Below are 20811 nucleotides of genomic sequence, written 5' to 3' on the forward strand. Positions count from 1 at the left end.
GGTAATTTGAGCCCACTCTTTTGGCATTTTTTAAAAGTGGAAGGCCCTTTATCTGACATACCGGCAACAAAGAGAAAGGGAAAAAAGGGAAACAAAACTTTTTTTTTTTTGAAAAGAGAGAATAAAGGGAAAAAGAAATACCAGCAATGGTATGAAGGACTACTCTAATGTGTAACAATAGCAGAAACGAGGACTAGAAGTATTACCAACAATGATATAAAGTATTACAGCAAGTGTAAAGGGAGCAAAACATGACAATGAGATTTATGATAGAAAAAGGGAAACTATAAGAAAAGAATACTTATCTTAGAACAACTCGAGAGCTCAGGCTGACCACGTCTTTTTGCAAAAAATGGCAAATTAGATCTGTGATATATTAATGGTTGGTGCATTATGGGTAAGGGAGGAGCTTGAAAGCTTTTTGGAGGCCACGAGCTTTAGTAACAGCTGAGTCGGATCCGAGGAATGGATCCAAACCCCAAAAGTTGAGGATAGAATGAAAATTGATGACATCACATCTAGTGGTTCTGTAATAGACAAAAGTATATCACTGTAACTTGGCATGAACAATCTCTTCATTTTTATATGTAGGTTTTCTTGTTTGAACAATAACAAAAGTTCATTAATTTTCTAAAAACAGTAAGATAAACTGATGGCATAGAAGACTTTTACCAAGCTTTCAGTGCTAAACCCCAGTAGCAGTTGGGAAATATCTATTGTATATACACTCTTCCATGTATCTCAGTTTGCTATCCACTGACAGTATAAAATTCTACAGAAATCCTGATGGCAAGACTGGGAATGAGTGGCATGGAGTGTGTGTGGAGTTATGTGTGGCTTTCACTATGAGTGGACAAAAGCAAATGCACTGAGGTTCAGAATCCCCTAACTACATTCGTTGAAAACATCTTGCTGAAAAATTTTTTTTAAAGTGTTTTAGCAGGAGGAAGCCCCTCCCCCCCTCACACCACCCGAACTTATATATATATATATATATATATATATATATATATATATATATATATATATATACCAACTCTGAGGTCGTATCTACTTGAAAAAGGGGACATTTCTAATAGGGAATCACTTCTGGCACAACTCACCGACAATGATTTCCTATGGAGGACGTCCAGCCATCAGTGAGATGAAGCTTGGGCAGTTGAAGCTTGAGAATTCAAACTTTGTTCAACAGGATAATGTGTGTGTGTGTGTGTGTGTGTGTGTGTGTGTGTGTGTGTGTGTGTGTGTATTCATGACCAACTGTATGGGTAAGAAATACTTTTTATAAAGCAAGTAGCTAGTTGTTCCAAGCTAATAGCCTTAGTACTTTTCTTTCTTAGAACTGTTAATCTTACTCTTTTTTTAACCTTTTTAAACACCTTTATAAAATAAACACTGAACGGATAGGCATACATTAACAGAAAAGAAAAGAAAACATACCATATTATTTTTTTTCCTCGTTACATATATTATACATCACACATATTTTCTTTCTTTGTAGTTATCATCAGTCCAGCCTTACATAAATTGATGAATTCCAGACTTTCCTTAAACCTCAATCCTCGTCCTCCTCCTAAAATTATTCTGCATGTATTGTTCCCACAACTTCCATTTATTTCTATGTAATTTGCTCCTTCCCTTTTCTAAAGCTCCCACTTCCAATTCTTTTAACTCAGTTACAATATTCAATACTTCAACTACAGTTGGTTTAGAATTTCATTTCCATTTTCTAGTAATTGCTTTTTTGGCAGCCACCAGAATTATACATAACAAGGCCTTATTATGTCGAGGCAGTTCAGATCCTATATACCATCTCAGAAAAAAATTCCTGTCCTTAGTTATAGCCACTTGCTCACTCAATATTTCTGACAGAGTACTTTGTAGAGAATTTAAAAAATTTGCCATCTCACTACACTCCAAAGCACAAGTTCACAATTGCCCCTTTCTTCCCCATCACTGATCTCCTGCACAAACCAGTCATGGCCACTGCTATCATTATGCATTCAGCTTTTCCACTACACACATTTGTAACCTGTTCATCTTATTACTTTCTAATTATAAAAAATAAAATAGTGAAATGAAGTATGCAAAAGTGAGATACCTAAATTTTTCAGCAAATCGGTAGTTACGGTGGAATCTGTGGAGCTAAGAATTGCTCCAAACAGCATGCCAGTATACCAGTCCCAGTTATAAGGATATACTTTCACAGCCAAAAATGCAGTTAGAAGACAGTTTATAAGTAATCCTGGAACTGCTAGTAATATACCCTGCCAAAAAAAAAAAAAAAAAAAAAAACAGTTGTGGCAAATCTAAGAGTATGGATGTTAAGAGGTTTACATATTTATCACATGTAAAATATATCACCATGGCTTTTGTCTAATGCACATTACTTTATAACATTTTAAGATGATAATATAGCTGTAGCTGCTAGTTTGTTGCTTGTTAGTAAGCCACATCATGAGTACTGCTGCAGACTGTGCTACCGCCTCCCATATACTGCACTTAGATATCTATGGTTTAGTTACTGTATAAACTGCACTAGTATAAAGGAATAACTTTGAAGGAGAAAGAAGTTATGTACTCACCATAATGTTCAATCTGTATTGTCTATTTTCATGTTTCCTCAACTAATGGGTTCTGATCCAATCCTTGGATCTGACTCAGCCATTACACTAGCTTGTGGCCTTTGAAAAACTCTCTTGCTCCTTCCCCACTCATAACGCACCAATTCTTAATATCTGTTAGATCCTGTTTGCTGCTTGACAGGAAAACTTCAATGATATACCATAACTGGAGTTCAATACAAAAGACATTGGTGTCCTTGAAGCCTCTCATTCCTCCAGAAATCAGTCATAACAAATGGTGGGGCTTGGTGGGTGGGGAGTTGAGGAAGACTGAAAATGGGCAACTCAGATGGAACATTATGGTAAGTACATAAATTCTTTATCTGATGTTGTCAACTTTCATTCATTCCTAAACTAATGAGACAGAGTAGCCAGCTACCTAAAATCCTGGGTGGACTCTAAGGAAGGATATTCCTGAGTACAAATGAGCCAATGACTGCTCTTCCCCTTGAGTACAGATCTACTTTGTAATGAGTGATAAGAGTATAAGGATTTGACCAAGTTGCAGCCACACATATATCACCCATAAAAGCTCTAGACTCGAACACAGGAAAAGTGGCCACAGATCTGGTTGAGTGAGCCTTTAAAGGCTTTGGTAAGGGAAGACTCAGTTTGTTACAGATGAATGAAATGCAGTCTGTCAACCATATAGCTGGAGTTACTTTTGCAACTGATTTTCCAAGTTTTATGTGCAAAGGAAATAAATTGTTGATCTGTCTTTCTAAACCCTTTTGCTCTGTGTAGGTAGAAATGTAATTTCTATGAACATCCAGCAAGTGCAGCATATATTCCCCTTTATTTCTAAATTTTGGAAAGAATACTAGCAAGGTAATAGATTGGTTGATGTTGGATTCTGACACCACCTTAGGAAGGAAGGAAGCATTGGTATGTAACGTGACCCTATCCTTATGAAAAATATAATACAGAGACTTAGAAGATGATGCTTGAACCTCTGACATTCTTCTAGCAGATATAATTGCAACTAAAAAGATAGTTTTCCAGGTCAAAAATTTAAGACCATATTTAGCTGCCAGTTCAAAAGGGGAATTAAGTTTTGCATTACCAAATTTAAATCCCATGGTGGCATGGGGTCTTTGTAAGGGGGTCTTAGCAAGACAGTACTTCTCAAAAAGGCCTTGCACAGTTTAGAGAAGCCAGTGAAGAATTTTGAAATCCTGCATGAAAGTTGGACTTTAATAGTTGATGCGTTAAATAAACTCAACCAAAATTCCAGGACACATTGAATTGGGGCTGAAAAGGGTTCTATCTGATTTTGTTCTGCTCAACAAATGAACCTTTTCCATTTACTCCTGTAGAGTTTCCTAGTAGGTATATGGGAAGATAAAAGTATGGAATGGACGGGGAAGAGAGCATTTGTTGTCTGGCTGTTAAAGGAATTGGAGAAACCACACTCTTAGTTTGAGGTCTGACATCGGGATGAACCATTCCTGTCGGGTAAGACAGTATGTCTAGAATTGGATCTAGAATCCAAGGTGGATATAGTAGATGAGGCCAAAGGAAGGGAAACCAAATCTGTTGAGGCCAGTAAGGTGGGTACAATGAGAATGACGTTGCTCTCTTCAACCAGACTACTTTTTGTAGGAATTTGGGAATTAGGGGAGATGGAGAATAAGCATACAGAAGACCAGGGGGCCAATCATGGAGCAGAGTATTCCTTGGTGATTCGCCTCCATGGGGGATAAGAGCAAAAAAGTTGCTGCACTTGTTGTTTAGGGGAGAGGCAAAAATATCGCAGCAAGGCTGACCCCGTTAACTGAAAATCATATCCGTCACTTTGCTGTTGACAGACCACTCATGAGGTAGTAAGATGGACCTGCTTAGTTTGTCTGCCATCACGTTGGACTTCCCCGGAATGTGCACTGCTATTAGAAAATGGTTGGACGATATTAACCATTGTTACACTCTGAAAGCTTCTCAACATAGGGGATAAGACCTAGTTCCCCATTGCTTGTTGATGCACCAAACTACTGACATATTGTCTGTTTGGACTGTAATTGTTTCAAGAGGGAGAGAGTCTTGGAATGCCTGTAATGCCAAAAGCACAGCTCTCATCTCCAGAACATTGATATGTAAGTTGACCTCTTTGGGGGACCAAGTGCCTTGGACTGTTATTTCCAGAAAATGTCCCTCCCACTCAATCTGGGAAGCATCCATGATCACTATAGCCTTGGGCTGAGGGAGGACGAAAGGATGGCCTTGTAATACCTGTTGTGATTGTATCCACCAGCAACGGTATATTATGCATACATGAGTTATTCTCATCTTCACTGACATGGATTGAGAAAGTATTGACGACTGTATTGCTAGCATCCATTGTAGAATTCTCATCTAGAATCTCAGAAAAGGAGCTAAAATTATTGCCACTGATATTGACTCCATGGCTTGCAGAATCAATTAAGCTGAAATTTGGGCACTACAAATTATTTTCCTGACCTGTATCCTTATCACTTGTACTCTTGATAGTGGAAGAGAAGCTATCATAGATATTGTGTTGAACACTGCTCCCATGAATTCTAATGTCTGGGTTGGTTGTAAGTGAGGCCTGTTGAAATTTGTGGTTATTCTGAGATGTGAACAAGTCTGTAGGACCTGATCTCATGCTTTTATCAGTCGATGACTGGTTGGGGGTGGTAATAAGCCAATCATCTAAATATGGAAACACCTGGAATCCTTGCATTCTCAAGTGAGCTGCTACCACTGCCATCTACCATGCACTTAGTGGACACTTTGGGGGCTGTGGTGAGGCCAAAGGGCAGTCATCTGAACTGATAGTGACTGGCTCCCAGCCAGAAGAATAAGTACCTTCTGGATCATCTGTTCATCTTTATGTGATAGTAAGCATCCTGAAGATCTATCAAGTACATCCAGTCGTCCTTGCCCAGAACGGGTAGAATGGATTGAACCATGATCATATGGAACCTTGTGTGCCGAACTGACTTGTTCTATACATTGAGATACAAAACTGGTCTCCAGTATCTTGTTTTCTTTGGCACTAAAAAGAATCTTGAGTAAGTTCCAGATTCTATTTGGTCTGGTGGGATCTCCTGGATGACTCTTTTTCTTAGCAGCTTTTGGATTTCTAGTGCTGCTGAATTCCTCTGATTGGGTGGAACATCAGGACATTTTCTTAAAGATGGAAGAAGTGGGGAAAAGGGAATTGTATAACCTCTGGAAATAATTATCTGCACCCAATGGTCTTTTGTTATATCTAGCCAGACTCTCTGGTGCAGAGATTGATGACTCGCGACTGCCTCCAGAGGTGGACAATCAGACCCCTTTTCAGGTGCGCTAAAAGGGTCTGTCAGAAAAGGAATCTGTAGACCCCTGGTTTTGCAAGCCTCCTCTGCTACAGGGGCATTGTCTTCCTTTATAGCTCCCCTCTCTGTCTCTGGAAGCTATTATAGCATGGAGTCTTGAAAGCCTGTGGTACCACCTGTCCCTGTCTGATAGAAGGATGGGAAGAAGATGCAGAATCAAATTGGGGTTTGGATACAAATCAGCTGGATGGAGAAGACTTGGTATATTCAAGACCCTCTCAAAAGCCTCAGAAGCCGAAACTGCAATTGACCCTGAAGATCTTCTCCTATCCAAAGATTAAAAAGATAAACTGGTACCAATGGTCCTTAACCCTGAAGCTGATCTCAGAGCTGAGCTATCAAGTGCAGAGGTCCCAAGGAAAAAGGATGACTCTAATAACTTTGGATTCAATCCATATCCTCGAAACCCAACAGAGACGCTTCAGTTCCAAGTTTCTTTCAAATCCAAACATATTGGAGTCGAATGAGAAAGGGATTTCTGTCAGAGTTGAAGTAACCTGGACTGTCGGCTTGGATGAAAGTGCTCCAGGGAAGTTGGTTTTACTGTACTAGATCTGAAGGGTGGAGCAGGAACAATACTCTGCATGTTCAAAGGGAACAGCACTGAGAGAACCCCAAGCTGAACTTGCATTCTAAGGAACTTCTACATCATTCTGTCAACATCTTGTTCAGTTAGACTTCTGGATGCCAGAGTAGAAGAAACCATTGAAGGTGGTCTGGAATATCTCCATTCTTGGAGAATTGGCGAATGCACCCTTAGGCTCACTAGTTCTGGGGAAAAATGTGTTTGAGAGAAGGACCTGAAAAACTGTTGGATCTGACTTTCTTGGAATCTTTGGGTCCAGTTTGACTAAAACAGTGGGGTCTGGGGACTGTTTCCTAGATTTACTGACTTATCCTTATCTCTCTTTTCAGAATCATTCTTCCATTTTGGTTTCTTTTTTTGTCTTCAGTTTATCTTGCTTCTTGGATGTTGAAACAGCAGTAGATGAAGAGTTTATTGTAGAGATGGACGACTCTGTCTGTGGAGGAACTAAACCATTAACTATGAGCTTCTCTCTCCAAGTTTGAAATGCCTGGGAACTGCAGGTCTGAAAATCTGAACTGAGGTGGGCAGCACCTAAACAAGACCCACACAAAAGTGTGGGTCTTGGGGAGGACACCTGTGTCCACATTTGGAGCATGTTTTGAAAGCCTGGCTTTTTAACATATTTGACCTGATAAAGTTTAGGTGTGTAAAGGGGAAAAAAACACAGCCACACTATAATTTTTACAGAAACTTATAAAAAAAAAAAATATATATATATATATATATATATATATATATATAAATATATATATATACACACACACACACACACACACACACACACACACACACACACTATAAATTACACAGCTTAAAAGTTATACTAACTGTGTATCCACACTCTATACTTCCAAAACTACTATTTAACTATTATTACGGCTACTAAGATGACTACTATGTATAAATGCTAACTATAAAACTATTGAAAAAATGACTAACTATGTAAATATAAACACCTGTCTGTTTAACTATGCAACTATCTATTAAATTGGAGAGATAAATCTCTCAGTAGAGAGAGGAGAAAAGGGATATTATTTTGAAAGGAGCCAATGTGGAACATGTCGAAAGTCTTTAGGTGGCAAACAAGATCTGAGGTACTAAGGTGGAGTGGAAGGAATTATAGGTAAGAGAGGAGTCAGAGCCATAGATCCTAAAAGCTTCAAATTCAGTGGTGAGGTCAGATCCAATTGGATCCAACAACTCATGTGTTGAACCGGGCAAAAATAGACAACACTGGATCTAAAATGTTTACATAATGAACAGTCAGCATGCAAATGCCCTACCTCAAAGAAATATAGCACACATCTCTTCTCGATCTTGTGGGAGGGGGTGCCCACACTGGATACATTTTTTTGACTGATTTCTCAGTATTAAGATCCCAGATGGAAGGAAATGTATATATATATTTTTTAAACACAGGTGACAGGGTGGGTATGAGAGGGGAAATGTTAAGGCAAGAAGAGAGATAATAAAGGTCGGAACTGGTAAAAAGGTCAAAAACTGAGATTCTGACTATAATCTAACTTTGAAATACTCAAAATAACTGAGAAAAATAGACTTATCTGAGACAGAAAACTGCAGGAAAAACCTTCTCAATGTTCAAGCAAAGCACAGAGTCATTGAAGCTCATAATGGTGGCAACAACATCTGGAGATTAACAAGAAAGCAAAGGTTTATGGATTGGGGAGGAGCTCAAGACAGCAAGAGCTGCTGTTGCCATGAAGAAATGTTGCCAAGGTGACTAGCCCATCAGATTCAGTGTTCATCAGTTCTAGTGTCTAGACAGGAACAACATAAATCAGGGGTTACCAGTATCTTATGCTTACAGCATAGGTGTGGCGGTTCAAGAATGCCAAATCTTTAAAACAAGTATGAAGAAATGATCAGTTATGCAATAAAAAGGTCATTAGTATTCTAAAACATGAGCAATAGCTGGTTGTTCATAAATATGTGTTCATTATAAATAGAGCAAAATAAAACCAACCAAATATTTATATCTATATCTATATATAGATACGTAGATACAAAGATATAGATACATACGTATATAGATATATGTACCCCTATATATATCTATATAACGCTATCTACATATATATGTCAGACTGAGGGATTTTCTAAAGGGGAGATTGTAAGTATTTAAGATGGGACACTCCCAAGAAGTGAAACCTGATTTTACAGGTTGAGATAAGAATCTGTGTTGATATTGTCTCAGGAGTATTTTTCTGCAGCAGCTTTATTAACTACCAGCAACAAAAGTACAATTGTGCAAGCAAACTTACAGATGTTCGACTCAATCATTGTTGCAGTAGCCTAAGCTATATGGGACATATCTTGCCAAGGACTGGATGACCAGCCAGCTTCCAAAAGCTTTAGGGCATACCATTGTACAACTTGAGGAGAGCTATATAAAGTCAGTAGTTAGAGTAACAAACCTTCACATCTTCTTGCCTCAAGGCAAGGGAGTCTAGGGTGTATATTACATTATCGAATTTTTAAAAGTTTGAATGTCATATGGTCAAAGCCATATGATCGAACTTTTAAAAGTTCAAAAAGCTAAAAAAAAAATTAACAACAGAAAAAAACCTACTCGACCATTTTAGGTAGGGGGGCAAGCCCCCCTGCACCACCCACTCTTTAAATATACCAACTCTGAGATCGTACTACAGTGCAGGAAAGGGAAATCTTCCCATTCCGCACTGTACGGAGATCTCCTTTGAAACGTTCAAACTTTAAAAAGTTCGATCATATGGTGTCGACCATATGATGTTTGAACTTTTAACAGTTCAATTACGTAATTTACACTCGAGAGTCTAGAACCCTCTCAGCAATGCATGTGCTAGGAGAAAGGGAAAGGAAAAATATCTACTCCCTGGTGTAAAACACGTACAGAAAGAAAAGAGGTGGAGGCAAGGAGGGTTTTCAAACAACAACAGTGATCTATATGAATGTCTAATGTTATAGCAAATTTACTTACACAGTTGTACTATGTTCATCATTAGATCACTGTTTCAGTAGCCTAATCTATACTGGATGAATACCAGAGCTTAGAAATAAAGGGAAAAGGGAGAAGGAAGAAGGATCAGAGTCCAACAGCCCTTGGAGATAGTCATATCAAAGCTTGGACTGGACCTAGAGAAAGAATATAATTTGTAGTGCTTGGTAATGGTGCATACAGATGACCAAGTTGCATTTCACTAGAATATTTCTACAGTCTATCTCTTTCTAAAAAGTCCCAGGAGTATGCCAAACCCTGACATAGTGGGCCATAACCTTGCCTGGAAAAAGCAATAGCATGAGACAGTCATTTAGAAATTAATTATTTTGACACTGATTGGTCATTTTTCTTACCCTCATAAGAAAGATTAGAATCCCTAAAGGTTTTTGTCTTGTCAGTGTGGTATCTGAGTTGCATGTGGACATCAAGAGTATGTAGAAGTCGTTTTGATTCTGGATAGAAAACCAGGTGATAAATAAACTATAAAACCAGTTTAGGCAGAAATGAAGGATTTGTTCACAAAGTAACCCTATCTTTGTGAAAGAGAGGATACAGTTGAAGCACCATCAAACTTGTAACTCAGATAGTCTTCTTACAAAAGTCAGAGCAATGAGTAACACTTGATAAGAATGTCATGTCAGTCTCATGAAAAGGTTTATAAGGAAAAATGACTAAGTTTCTCCAAAACAAAGTTAGGATTCCAAGGAGGAGCCACTTTTTTCTAGGTGGAGAGATACTAAAAACTCCTTTCAAAAACTGCTTGACTTGAGGGTGGGTAGAAATGGGGTATCCAAACGTAGGCAAGCGGAAATGGATGACAAATGAACCTTAGCATAGGAGAAAGAAAGGCCAGAGAATAGTAACTCTCACATATAATCAAGAACCAGAGGCAGGTGGGCCTTAAAAAGGTCCTGGGTTTTGGAATGGCACCAGCTATAAAATTGTTCCACTTACATGTATATGAGATTCTAGTAGCAGGTGTTTTAGCTGGTCACCATTTAAAATGTCAGGAACTGCTAGAGTGAGTCCTAAAATGCAGAGACTGAATGGCTGAAAGAATGGACTTACATTAAGTCCGAAATGCCATTTCTAAGAATATTCCAATTCTCTGAGGTATGGCAATCTTGGAGTTGGTATATATAAATTTGAGAGGTGTGGGAACTTGCCCTCCACATGGGGGGGGGGTGGTGCAGTGAAAGCTTATCTTCCCTGCAAAAAGATGTTTAAAGGAGAAGAGCAGTTTTCAAGATTCACTCTTCTCCTGTGTTTTCAGTCTATTTTTTTTTTTTGGCTTTTTAGCCCTCAGCATTTTGAGTACTGACATTTCAATAGTGAGCCATTTTGGCCTCCTTCAATACCTGATGCATATTCTTGAAAAAATGTGCCTAAAAGCCATCAAAATGCTATCATCCAGGCAGTCTATCATCCATGCAGTCAGTTGAAGAATATTCAGGATGGGCTGTATCAAACAACCCCTGTCTTGTGTGAGTAATCCAGTCTGTGTGGAAGCCTTTGGTTATTGCCCTTGGCTAGTTTCAAAGAAAGGTTGAAGCACTGTTGCCTGGGCCAAAACAGAGTCAACACAACAATCTTTGGGAAGTCCTTCCAACTCTTTATAAGAACCCTGGATAACAGTGGAAAAAGTGGAAGTGCATAAAGAACCTTCCTATCCCCAGGAATGACAAAGCATCTGTCTTCCGGACCTATTTGCAAGGAATCTTGGAGCAGAATTTGTTTATCTGTCTATTTCAAATGGAAGTAGACAGATATATTTTAGGTGTCCACCACAACTAGATCAGTTCCTAGAGGACTCCAAACTCAATTTTCATTTGTGAGGAACTGTCCTGTTCCTGTTCAGCTTGTCTGCCACTACATTTTGCTCTGAAGGAATGAATGCAAGATGTGTGGTGGGTTAAAGAGTACTGTATAGCTGCCTTCTAAGTCAGCCTGCACAGAGCGCAAGACCTGGTGCCCTCGTTTTTGCTGATGTACCATATCACTGTCGTGTTGTCTGTGATGGGACCAGAGATGATGAAGAGATTTGATGGCTTGGATCACAGCCAACATCTCTTTCATATTTATATGCTCTGGTCTAGCTGAAGAATTCTACAGGCCTTGCATCTTTACCCCAATGTAAACTACTCCCCAAGCACAATCTGAGGCATTGTAGTTACAGTTTGACTTGGGACAGGAGAAGAAAAGGGGAAACCTGGATTTTGAGCCATTTGCTGTCTCCACTAATGTTGCTCCGTTTTGAGAAAGCTCCAAACAGGAATCCAAAATACCAGGGGAAGAGAATGCTGGGTCCATGTATATTTAAAAAAAACACTGCATTTTTCTCATGTGTAACATGAAAACTAATACATAAACCAACTAATAAAAATAAAAAAAGAAAGTACCCTAAGCGCCTGTAGCACACACACTGTTTATTTCTCATTTAGTGCTTTCATGCAAGAAGTATATGGACTTCTTCAAAATAACACAAAATGACAAAAAGCCAGCTTAAATGCAGTTAAAGTCACATGACTGACTCAATAAAAAAACAAGGCTATGTCATAAATAACATTTTCTCCTTAAAGATGCCATATGTAAAAATACTTAACCTTTTAGACTTTTGACTCTTCACCTTAAAAAACTTTTTAAGCCATAAAACAAATTTGAAGTATAGTTAAAAATGCTAATTTAAATAGCAAACATTGATTTTAGCTTAAAATAACAAGACATGGATACAGTCTGATTAAGCCCAGGTTTGTTAGCAGCATTACATCTAAGCTGCCACTTTAACTCCTCATACTCTAAATACAGATATTCCTTAATTTGTCTATATAAAGCATACATCCTGTTTTTTAAGTATCTAACAGTTTTCCCAATGTAAAATCCTTTACATTGTTGGCACTTTGCCATGTATATCACCCCCTTGCTGTTACAGTGATATTTCCTTTTTAAATTCACAGTGCCATAACCCCAAATGTCTGCTTGTTTACCTTCCAAAATATTTTTACATTGCGTAAAATGACCACACTTCATCATTTTACCACTGGCAGCCTCATACACCGTTCTTTCCAACATCATTTTGATGCATACATCTTTCTGGTAAACTACAGTAGGTCTTTCCCCTACCTTATCAATAATGTCTTGCTGACCACCAAATATGGCCCAATTTTTGCGTATGATTGCACATATATCATTGAATTGCAAACAATATGGGATATTGAGAGCCTTATTAAAATTGGTGTCATTCACATGATTTGCTGGTTTTAGTACTAGTTGGGTTTGTAATGTCTCAAGTAAGGGTATAAGTCCCATCAGTTCTCTTCCTTTGAACCTCTGCAAAAATGCTAGAAAGAAAATCTCTGGGGTAACCGATTCTAGACAACACCTCCCAAAGTTTACCACATTCTGATACAAAACAGCTGCCTTCACTAACCATACGGGCCAGCCTTACGTACTGGCCCTTGACTAACAACCTCTTCTGATGAAGACGGTGCCAACTGTCAAAGTGCAAGAGGGAGTTTGAGTAAGTCGGCTTCCTATATAGTGTTGACTCAAACGTATTACTTTCTCTATTCCTTTTAATACTGACATCTGGAAAATTGGCACATTCAATGTCAATTGCCATGGTAAACCACAAGAAATCTGTGGATTCATTTATATACTTAAAGAACTGTTCCAACATCTCATTTGTGCCCCTCCAAAAAACAATAATGTCATCTAAAAACGTTTATAAAGGGACCAACAGTCCTTAAACTGGGAGTTAAAAATAAAATTAACTTTCCTGTATGCCATGACAATGTTTGCAAATATCGGGGTGCAAGCTGGGCCCATTGCTACCCCATTCTTCTGTTTGAAGACTTGTCCCTCAAACCAGATGAAATTGTTTTCCAGCACCAGTTCCATAAGGCTGCCCAAGGTTAGACATTTGTTGTGCCCCAAATCCGTTTGCAAAAATAAAACTGAAAAAAAAAAAAATCTATTCCGGTGTTATGGGGGATCACAGAAAATAAATCTTTTACGTCAATCATAACAAAACTAGTCTCCTACACTCATCAAAAAATCCCAAGAATCTTTCAGTAGATATGAATAGTTTTTAAATACCCCCTTAGTTTGCTGGTCAATGCATTTAGAAATAAAAAAAGTTTTTGAGGCCTTCGCATTAACTATAGGTCTCAGTGGGGGGGGGTCAGGATTCTTGAGGATCTTTGGTATTCCAAAGATGGTAGGTGTCCTAGGATATACAACTTTCATGTATTCATATTCTGCCCCAGTAATCTGGTCATTCAAAAATAACTCTTCAAGGGCAAGATCAATTTTATGCATTGCCACATTCATTTCATTTTTAGACACTTCTTCGTATCCATCTGTATATACTATTGCAAGCATTATACTGACATAGGCAGTTGTATTCATGACAACGAGTCCCCCCACTCTTATCAGGCTTCATGACCAGTATACCACTATTCCCAGATATCTTTGATAATAGGTTCCATTCATCCCTATTCAAGTTCTTAGTATAAGGGAATGGCCTGGAAATTAACTTTCTTTTTTCCATTTCACAGTTTTCAAAAATGTTGATATATGGGTGTAGGGGGGATTGAAAGTGCTTGGTCTCTTAGTACAATTCCCTTCAACCACTCTACTACTAGTGTCAAATACAAAATTAAAATTAAGTTTCCTTGTATAAGATTTAACTTGAATCAACACATTGTCAGTTTTAGAGTTTTGTGCAGAGGCAAAGGTCAGCCCCTTTTGAAATAAGTTACACCACTCTTATGTGACTTCCATATCACTACAGCTGTATATTTTGAAGTCTTTCAGAGTTACAGACAATAATACAAACTGGTAGCGTGGACTCTACCAGTTCCTGTCCCTCCATGACCCTCTCCCCTCCTCCCTCCCCTTGTGAATATAGGTTGTAGGGGCATAATTGGTATAATTGACCCCCCTCTGGTTCATCAACCTCTCAGATCTCCTCGGGGGGTTGTTGTAGAGGGGTTGCTTCATTTCTAACACGCTCCACCTCACCATGTTCACCTGTGACTTCAATCCCCTCAGGGTTACTTTGCCAATAATTCCCTGTTGAAGGCACTATGAACACTAGGTGGATTTGGGTATGCACACATTTTTTCATATTCTTGTTTATAGGTTTTTTATCTTTTATCTCTTAAATCACAAACAAGCTGATCAACTTTATAAAAAAAACAGCTTTATATTCATCAATTTTAGAATCAAATAACATGTCTGTCTTTAATGATTTGTTAATGTCATCAATACTGTTGTTCAAACACACCATTTTACTTTCATTGTCCCGAATCAGTACCTCAAGCAACTCACACCCGTGTTTGTTGAATAACAAAATCAATTCACAGCGTAAGTCAGAGTCCCAGACCAGTCCAGAGGGGTATTTCCATGTACAAAGTCCTTTTGTAACTCTCTCCACTTTTAAACACTCCCTTAGGTACTGGTTTTTAAAGCTGTAGTTTTCAAAATTTGGTGACAAGCTCCTTCAGTGTTTTGAGCTGCTTGTCGACGGTTCCACGATCCATTGCTGCTGTTTTGTTGTTTGTAGCTCTATACCCTGTCTTAACCACTCATTTAGGTTAAAACTGTTGGAAAGTTCACCATTACTCTTTGGAAATACACGCGCATTTGATCCACGCTCATCCATGATGCCATTGATACTAGGCAGATTCCCAGTTCTCTGTCCTTTGTTGTTGATGACGCTGTTGTTACTAGGCAGATTCCCTGTTCTCTGCCCTTGACTGTTGCCATAATAATGCTCAACATGTCCATCAGAAGGAATAGAAACATTTAAAACACACCCTTCGGTGACACTGCTGTAGCTGGACAGATTCCTAGTTCTCTGCCCTGGAGTAATTCCGTTTGAAACATCACTGTCTACATTAGAGGAAAAAAGATCAAGCTGGTTAACTGAAGAACCGGCCCCTGAATTCTCATGTGTAACATGGTGACAGGAATCATGAGAATAACAGAAACCATGGACCCTAAGATCCAGAGATATTTTTTTGCCAAAGTCTGAGACTGACTGGAGAAACTCAGGAAAGTTTACAGGTAAAAAAAAAAAAAGAAGTGATGTTCTTGGGTTTCTATCAGAAGAGTGAAAGCTTAAATTAGCGAATGCTCTTGTACTGAACTTTAAAACGCGAAGCCTGTAAATGTCGAATGCACGGAACAGCGATTTTATCCCAGGAAAAAAATCTATGGGCCATTCTCTGGACTTTTCTGTTTTTTTCACTGTGGTGCGATCTCGGAGTTGCTTTATTTTGCCTGTACATTGTTTTTTTTTTTTTTGGATCTGTTCCTTTGACATTTTAATCTTTCACGTTTTTAACTTCGATAAAAAGCATTCGCTATTTTTAACATTCGATCTTGTGATACAGACGCATACTTAACATAACGTTTCAACTGTGTTGTCCAGTCTCATTCTTCCTCAATGAATGGGTTCAGATGAAATCTGGCCACTTTCTAAAGGTTCCAGGATCCGAATCACGAGCTCCTCCTTTACCCATAATGTCCCTGACCAGACAAATCGCATTTGCTGTTATAATATATATATATATATATATATATATATATATATATATATATATATATACACACACACACACACACACACACACACACACACACACACGGATGGGTCTACTTTAGATAATCAAAATACCACTTACACGACTTTTAAAACACAGAGATGAAAGCACCGAAAATCCACTTAAAAGAACACTTACATCACCGACAAAAAACTACAGGTAAGTAACCACTTGTCCACTATGGTAAACTTTGCCCCTTTCCTCAGTGTATTGCAATCTCGGAGTTGGTATATTTAGTTAGGGAGTGTGGGGGGCAAACTCCCCCACCTTGGGTGAGTTTCATGTGGTTCATTTTTTGTGTTTTGTTGTGGTGCAGCCAAATGGTTGCTTACCTGTAGCTCTTCGTCGGTGATGTCAGTGTTCGTTTAAGTGGATTTTCGGTGCTTTTGTCTCTGTGATTTAAAAGTTGGTAAGTAGCATTCGATTATCTAAAGCAGATCCATATATATATATATATATATATATATATATATATATATATAGATATATATATATATATGGTTCCCATTCAGAAGCCTGAAACATCATAAGCCTGAAAATCAAAATCCTGAAACCAAATGCCTGAAAATTCAGAATCCTGAAAAGTCAAAATCCTGAAAGCCCAAAATCCCGAAAGACCAAAATCCTGAAACTCAAAATCCTGAAAACACAAATAATGCTAATATGTCACTATAAAGACACTAATATCTACCAAATGACCCTGACCCTAACCCTAACCCTAAGGTCCGTCACTATCGCACACTCACCTGACCCGCGCCCTAACCCTAACTCACTTAAACCGCCCCTAACCCCAATATTTGTCACTATTGCATACATGCCTAACCTGCGCCCTAACCCTAACTCACTTAAACCGCCCCTAACCCTAAAATAAAACCAACTGCACACTTACCTGACCCCAACGCATGACCTAACACCACAGGGCTAACAATAGCAAAGCCACAATGACATCAGTATGTCTATTTTGTGATTTCAGGATTTTGAATTTCAGGATTTTGGTCTTTCGGGATTTTGGGCTTTCAGGATTTTGAGTTTTCAGGATTCTGAATTTTCAGGCTTTTGGTTTCAGGATTTTGATTTTCAGGCTTATGATGTTTCAGGCTTCTGAATGGGAACCATATATATATATATATATATATATATATATATATATGGGTTTACTATCAAATGGGAGATCGGACTTTATTCGATTTACGTTAGTCTGAATGCCCAATTTGATAGTATCAAAAGAACGAAATTTCAACATTTTAATACAGATCACACTACAGTGGGGATCATTAAATGTACCCTTTCTCTCACCGTAGTGTGATCTTGGAGTTTGTATATATAAGTAGTAGGGGATGTGGAGGTGCAGGGGGGGCTTCCCCCCCTGGAAAAACATTGTTTACTGTGTGTTGCACAGTAGTGGCAGTTGTGGAAGTGTGGAGAATGTTCGAATTGCGTTGAATTTGACATTTTCCACTTTCCACTTCCGTGTTCGATTATATATATATATATATATACAGATATACATATATATATATATATATATATATATATACGTCGACCTAAATATAAAACTATGCTAAGACCGGAAAGTGATAGCTGAAAGATCACCTAACAGCACTTCCATTAGGTCTCTCCCAAAATCAAGGACAGGGGGAAGGAGGGAGGGAAGTTGAGGAAGAATGAAAATGGACAACACAGATGGAACTTTATGGTGAGTACACTACTTCTTTATCTGTGTTGTTATTTTCATTTGTTTCTTAACGAATGGGACAGAGTCCCCAGCTACAGTAACCTTGGGTGGGCCTCATGGAAGGATGTTCTGGTGCTTATGGAAGGATGTTCTGGAGCACCGCAGAACCAAAGGCAGCTTTATTTTTGGAAATAATATCTAATTTGCAATGTGCAATAAAGGTACGAATATTAGACCAAGTGGCAGCTGCACAAATATCATCAATAGAGGCTTTAGCCCAAAAGGCTGGCGAGGTAGACATTGACCAAGTTGAATATCTTTCAGTTGTTTTGGTAAGGCAATACATTTGAAGGAATAAACATAGAAAATACAATCTGTTATCCATTTAGCCAATGTTGTTTTAGAAACTGGCCTTCACAATCTTTTACTAGTGTAAGAGACAAATAACTGATTAGTTTTTCTAAATTCCTTGGCCCTGTTAGGGTGGGAGGATGTTATAATGGTTAAGGTGTTTGCCTTACAAACAGGAGGTGCAGGGTTTGATTCTCACATGGGGTAAGTGGCTAGGCTTAGAATGGCCTGCAAAGGCAGTTAGTCTAGTACCAGCCTATGAACCTATGAACCTGTGAAAGTAAAAATGAAGTTGAATATGTACATCAAGAAGATGAAGCGTGTAGTCATCTTTGTTTTCAAATTTGGGGAAGAAAAATGGCAAATTGATAACCTGGTTGATACTGGTTTCGGAGGCAACTTTTGGTAGGAAGGGTTTGGGCATAAAGTAACCCTGTCCTTGTGAAATATCAAATATGGCGGTTTGGAAGACATTGCCTGGAGTTCAGATACTTGTCTTGTAGAAGTTATAGTTACTAGAAAGACAGTTTTCCAAGAAAGAAACTTGAGGTCTACTTTAGATGATGGTTCAAAGAGAGAAAGTACTAAGGTTTGCAAAAGCATAGTGAGGTCCCAAGGTGGAGCAGGGACCTCTATTAGAGGTCTGAGTAAGAAGGTAACCTTAAGAAACACCTTACATAGTTTGGATGATGCTAAAGGAGAAGCATTATTTCTGAGGTGATAGTTCGAGATGGCTGCTAACTGAACCTTGATTGTAGAAAAACTTTCTCTGTCCTGAAAAATTGAGACAAGGAAATCTAGAACAGCTGGAATCAGAGTGGTGAATGGATCTAATTTTCTCTGATGACCCCACAAGGAAAACCTCTTCCATTTACTTTTTGCCAATCTTCCTCATTGAAGGCTTATGAGAAGAGACTAGGATTTTTTGAACTGGGGAGGAAAGCCTGGAATGTCTAGCCATCATTGGAACTGGAGAAACCATGCAGTCAACTTGAGGCCTGTAATATCTGAGTGAGAAAGGAAGTCAGGACTGAATCCAGCATCCAAGGATGACATACTTAATGCGACCAAAGGAAGGGGGACCACACTTGTCTAGGCCAGAAGGGGGCAATGAGGGTTACTGCACTCTTCAACAGAAGTGTTTTCTGAAGAAACTTGGGGATGAGAGGCATGGAAGGATAAGCATAAAGGAGACCGGAGGGCCAAACATGGTCTACAACATCTTTTCATGACTGCCCATGAGGTAGCATAAGGGCAAAGAACTTGCTTCATTTGTTGCTTGGGGAGATGTAAATAGGTTGCATTAAAGTTGACCCCATTTGTGGAAGATTAAGTTTGCCACTGATTGGTTGCAAGACCACTTGTGAGGCATGAGTATTGTCTTGTTGAGTATGTCTGCTAGAATGTTGGATTTCCTCGGTATATGCATTGCTACAAGAAAGCAGTTGGATGAAATCACCCATCACCATACCATCATTGCTTCTCAACACAGGAAAAAGGATTTGGTTTTCCCCCTGTTTGCTCATGTACCAGACTGTTGACATGTTGTCCACTTGTACTGCAATAGTCTCCTGAGGGAGAAAGCTCAGGAAGGCCTGAAACACTAGAACCACTGCTCTCATCTCTAGGACACAGAAATGCAAATTGGTCGCTTGTGGGGACTACATGCCTTGTACAGTCCATCCCAAGTAATGCCTCCTCACCCCAAATGGGAGGCGTCCATGGTCAACAAGGCATGGGGGAGGGATAAATGGGCAACCTTGATTAATCTCCTCTAAGTAGATCCACCAAAGACGAGACTTTTTGCAAACATGACAATTTTATCGGGTGATTCAAGGGATAACAATGAAAGGACCATTGCACTGCCAGGGTCCATTGGAGAATTCACATGTGTAAGTGAGCAGTGGAAGAGTTATAGTAGCAGCCATTGACCCTAGAGTTTTTAGGATCAGTCTTGCAGGGGGAAGAATGAATGGAAATAATCTGTTTGATGTGTGTCTTCAATGTAAAAATTCTATTCTGAGGCAGTAAACCAGGACATCCCCAGCACCCACCCCCCTCCCCTCATCACCAGGGAGCAGGTCTTTAATACCCTCTCAAAGGCAAAAAATACAGTCTCCATTGGACTCGACAACATCCGTGGCTGTATCCTACCGTAACTCAGGCATGAGCTCTCAGCTCCATTAGGCACCCTATTCAACCAAAGCCTGAGCACTGGCTTTGTCCCACCCAAATAGAGGACAGCCACTGTCATTCCTCTACACAAAGGTGGAGCGTCCACTGGCCCAGGCAATTATAGGCCCATCAGCCTAACTAGCCTGATCTGCAAGGCCATGGAATGCATTATCATGGACCTTATGGACATTGGCAACCTCCAAATGCTTGACTCCCCACAGTCTGGTTTTGTCAAAGGGAGATCATGCCTGTTAAACTTGGTTGACTTCTTCGAAACAGTCACCAAAGCCATGGACTAGGGGAAGACAGTGCACACCACCTAGCTTGACCTATCCAAAGCCTTCAGCACTATTCCCCACTCTGGAATAATAGATAAACTCTCCCAGCTAGGCATCAACCCGTATGTTACCAGATGGGTAGCTAACTGGCTCACTGATAGAACCCACTTAGTCA

General features: G+C 39.2%; 1 protein-coding gene across 1 annotated transcript in view; it reads right to left on the reverse strand.

The window, feature by feature from the left end:
* The window catches only part of SLC9C1 (solute carrier family 9 member C1), a 3253894-nt gene that overhangs the window by 3118513 nt on the left and 114570 nt on the right, over positions 1-20811 (reverse strand). Inside the window, exon 3 of the mRNA XM_044066060.1 lies at positions 2102-2267. Coding sequence (XP_043921995.1) covers positions 2102-2267 — 166 coding nt within the window. The remainder of the gene's footprint in view (positions 1-2101; positions 2268-20811) is intronic.

Source organism: Protopterus annectens, chromosome 3.part0, assembly GCF_019279795.1.
Source record: "Protopterus annectens isolate FY-2018-M chromosome 3.part0, PAN1.0, whole genome shotgun sequence".
Taxonomy (NCBI): Eukaryota; Metazoa; Chordata; order Ceratodontiformes; family Protopteridae; genus Protopterus; species Protopterus annectens.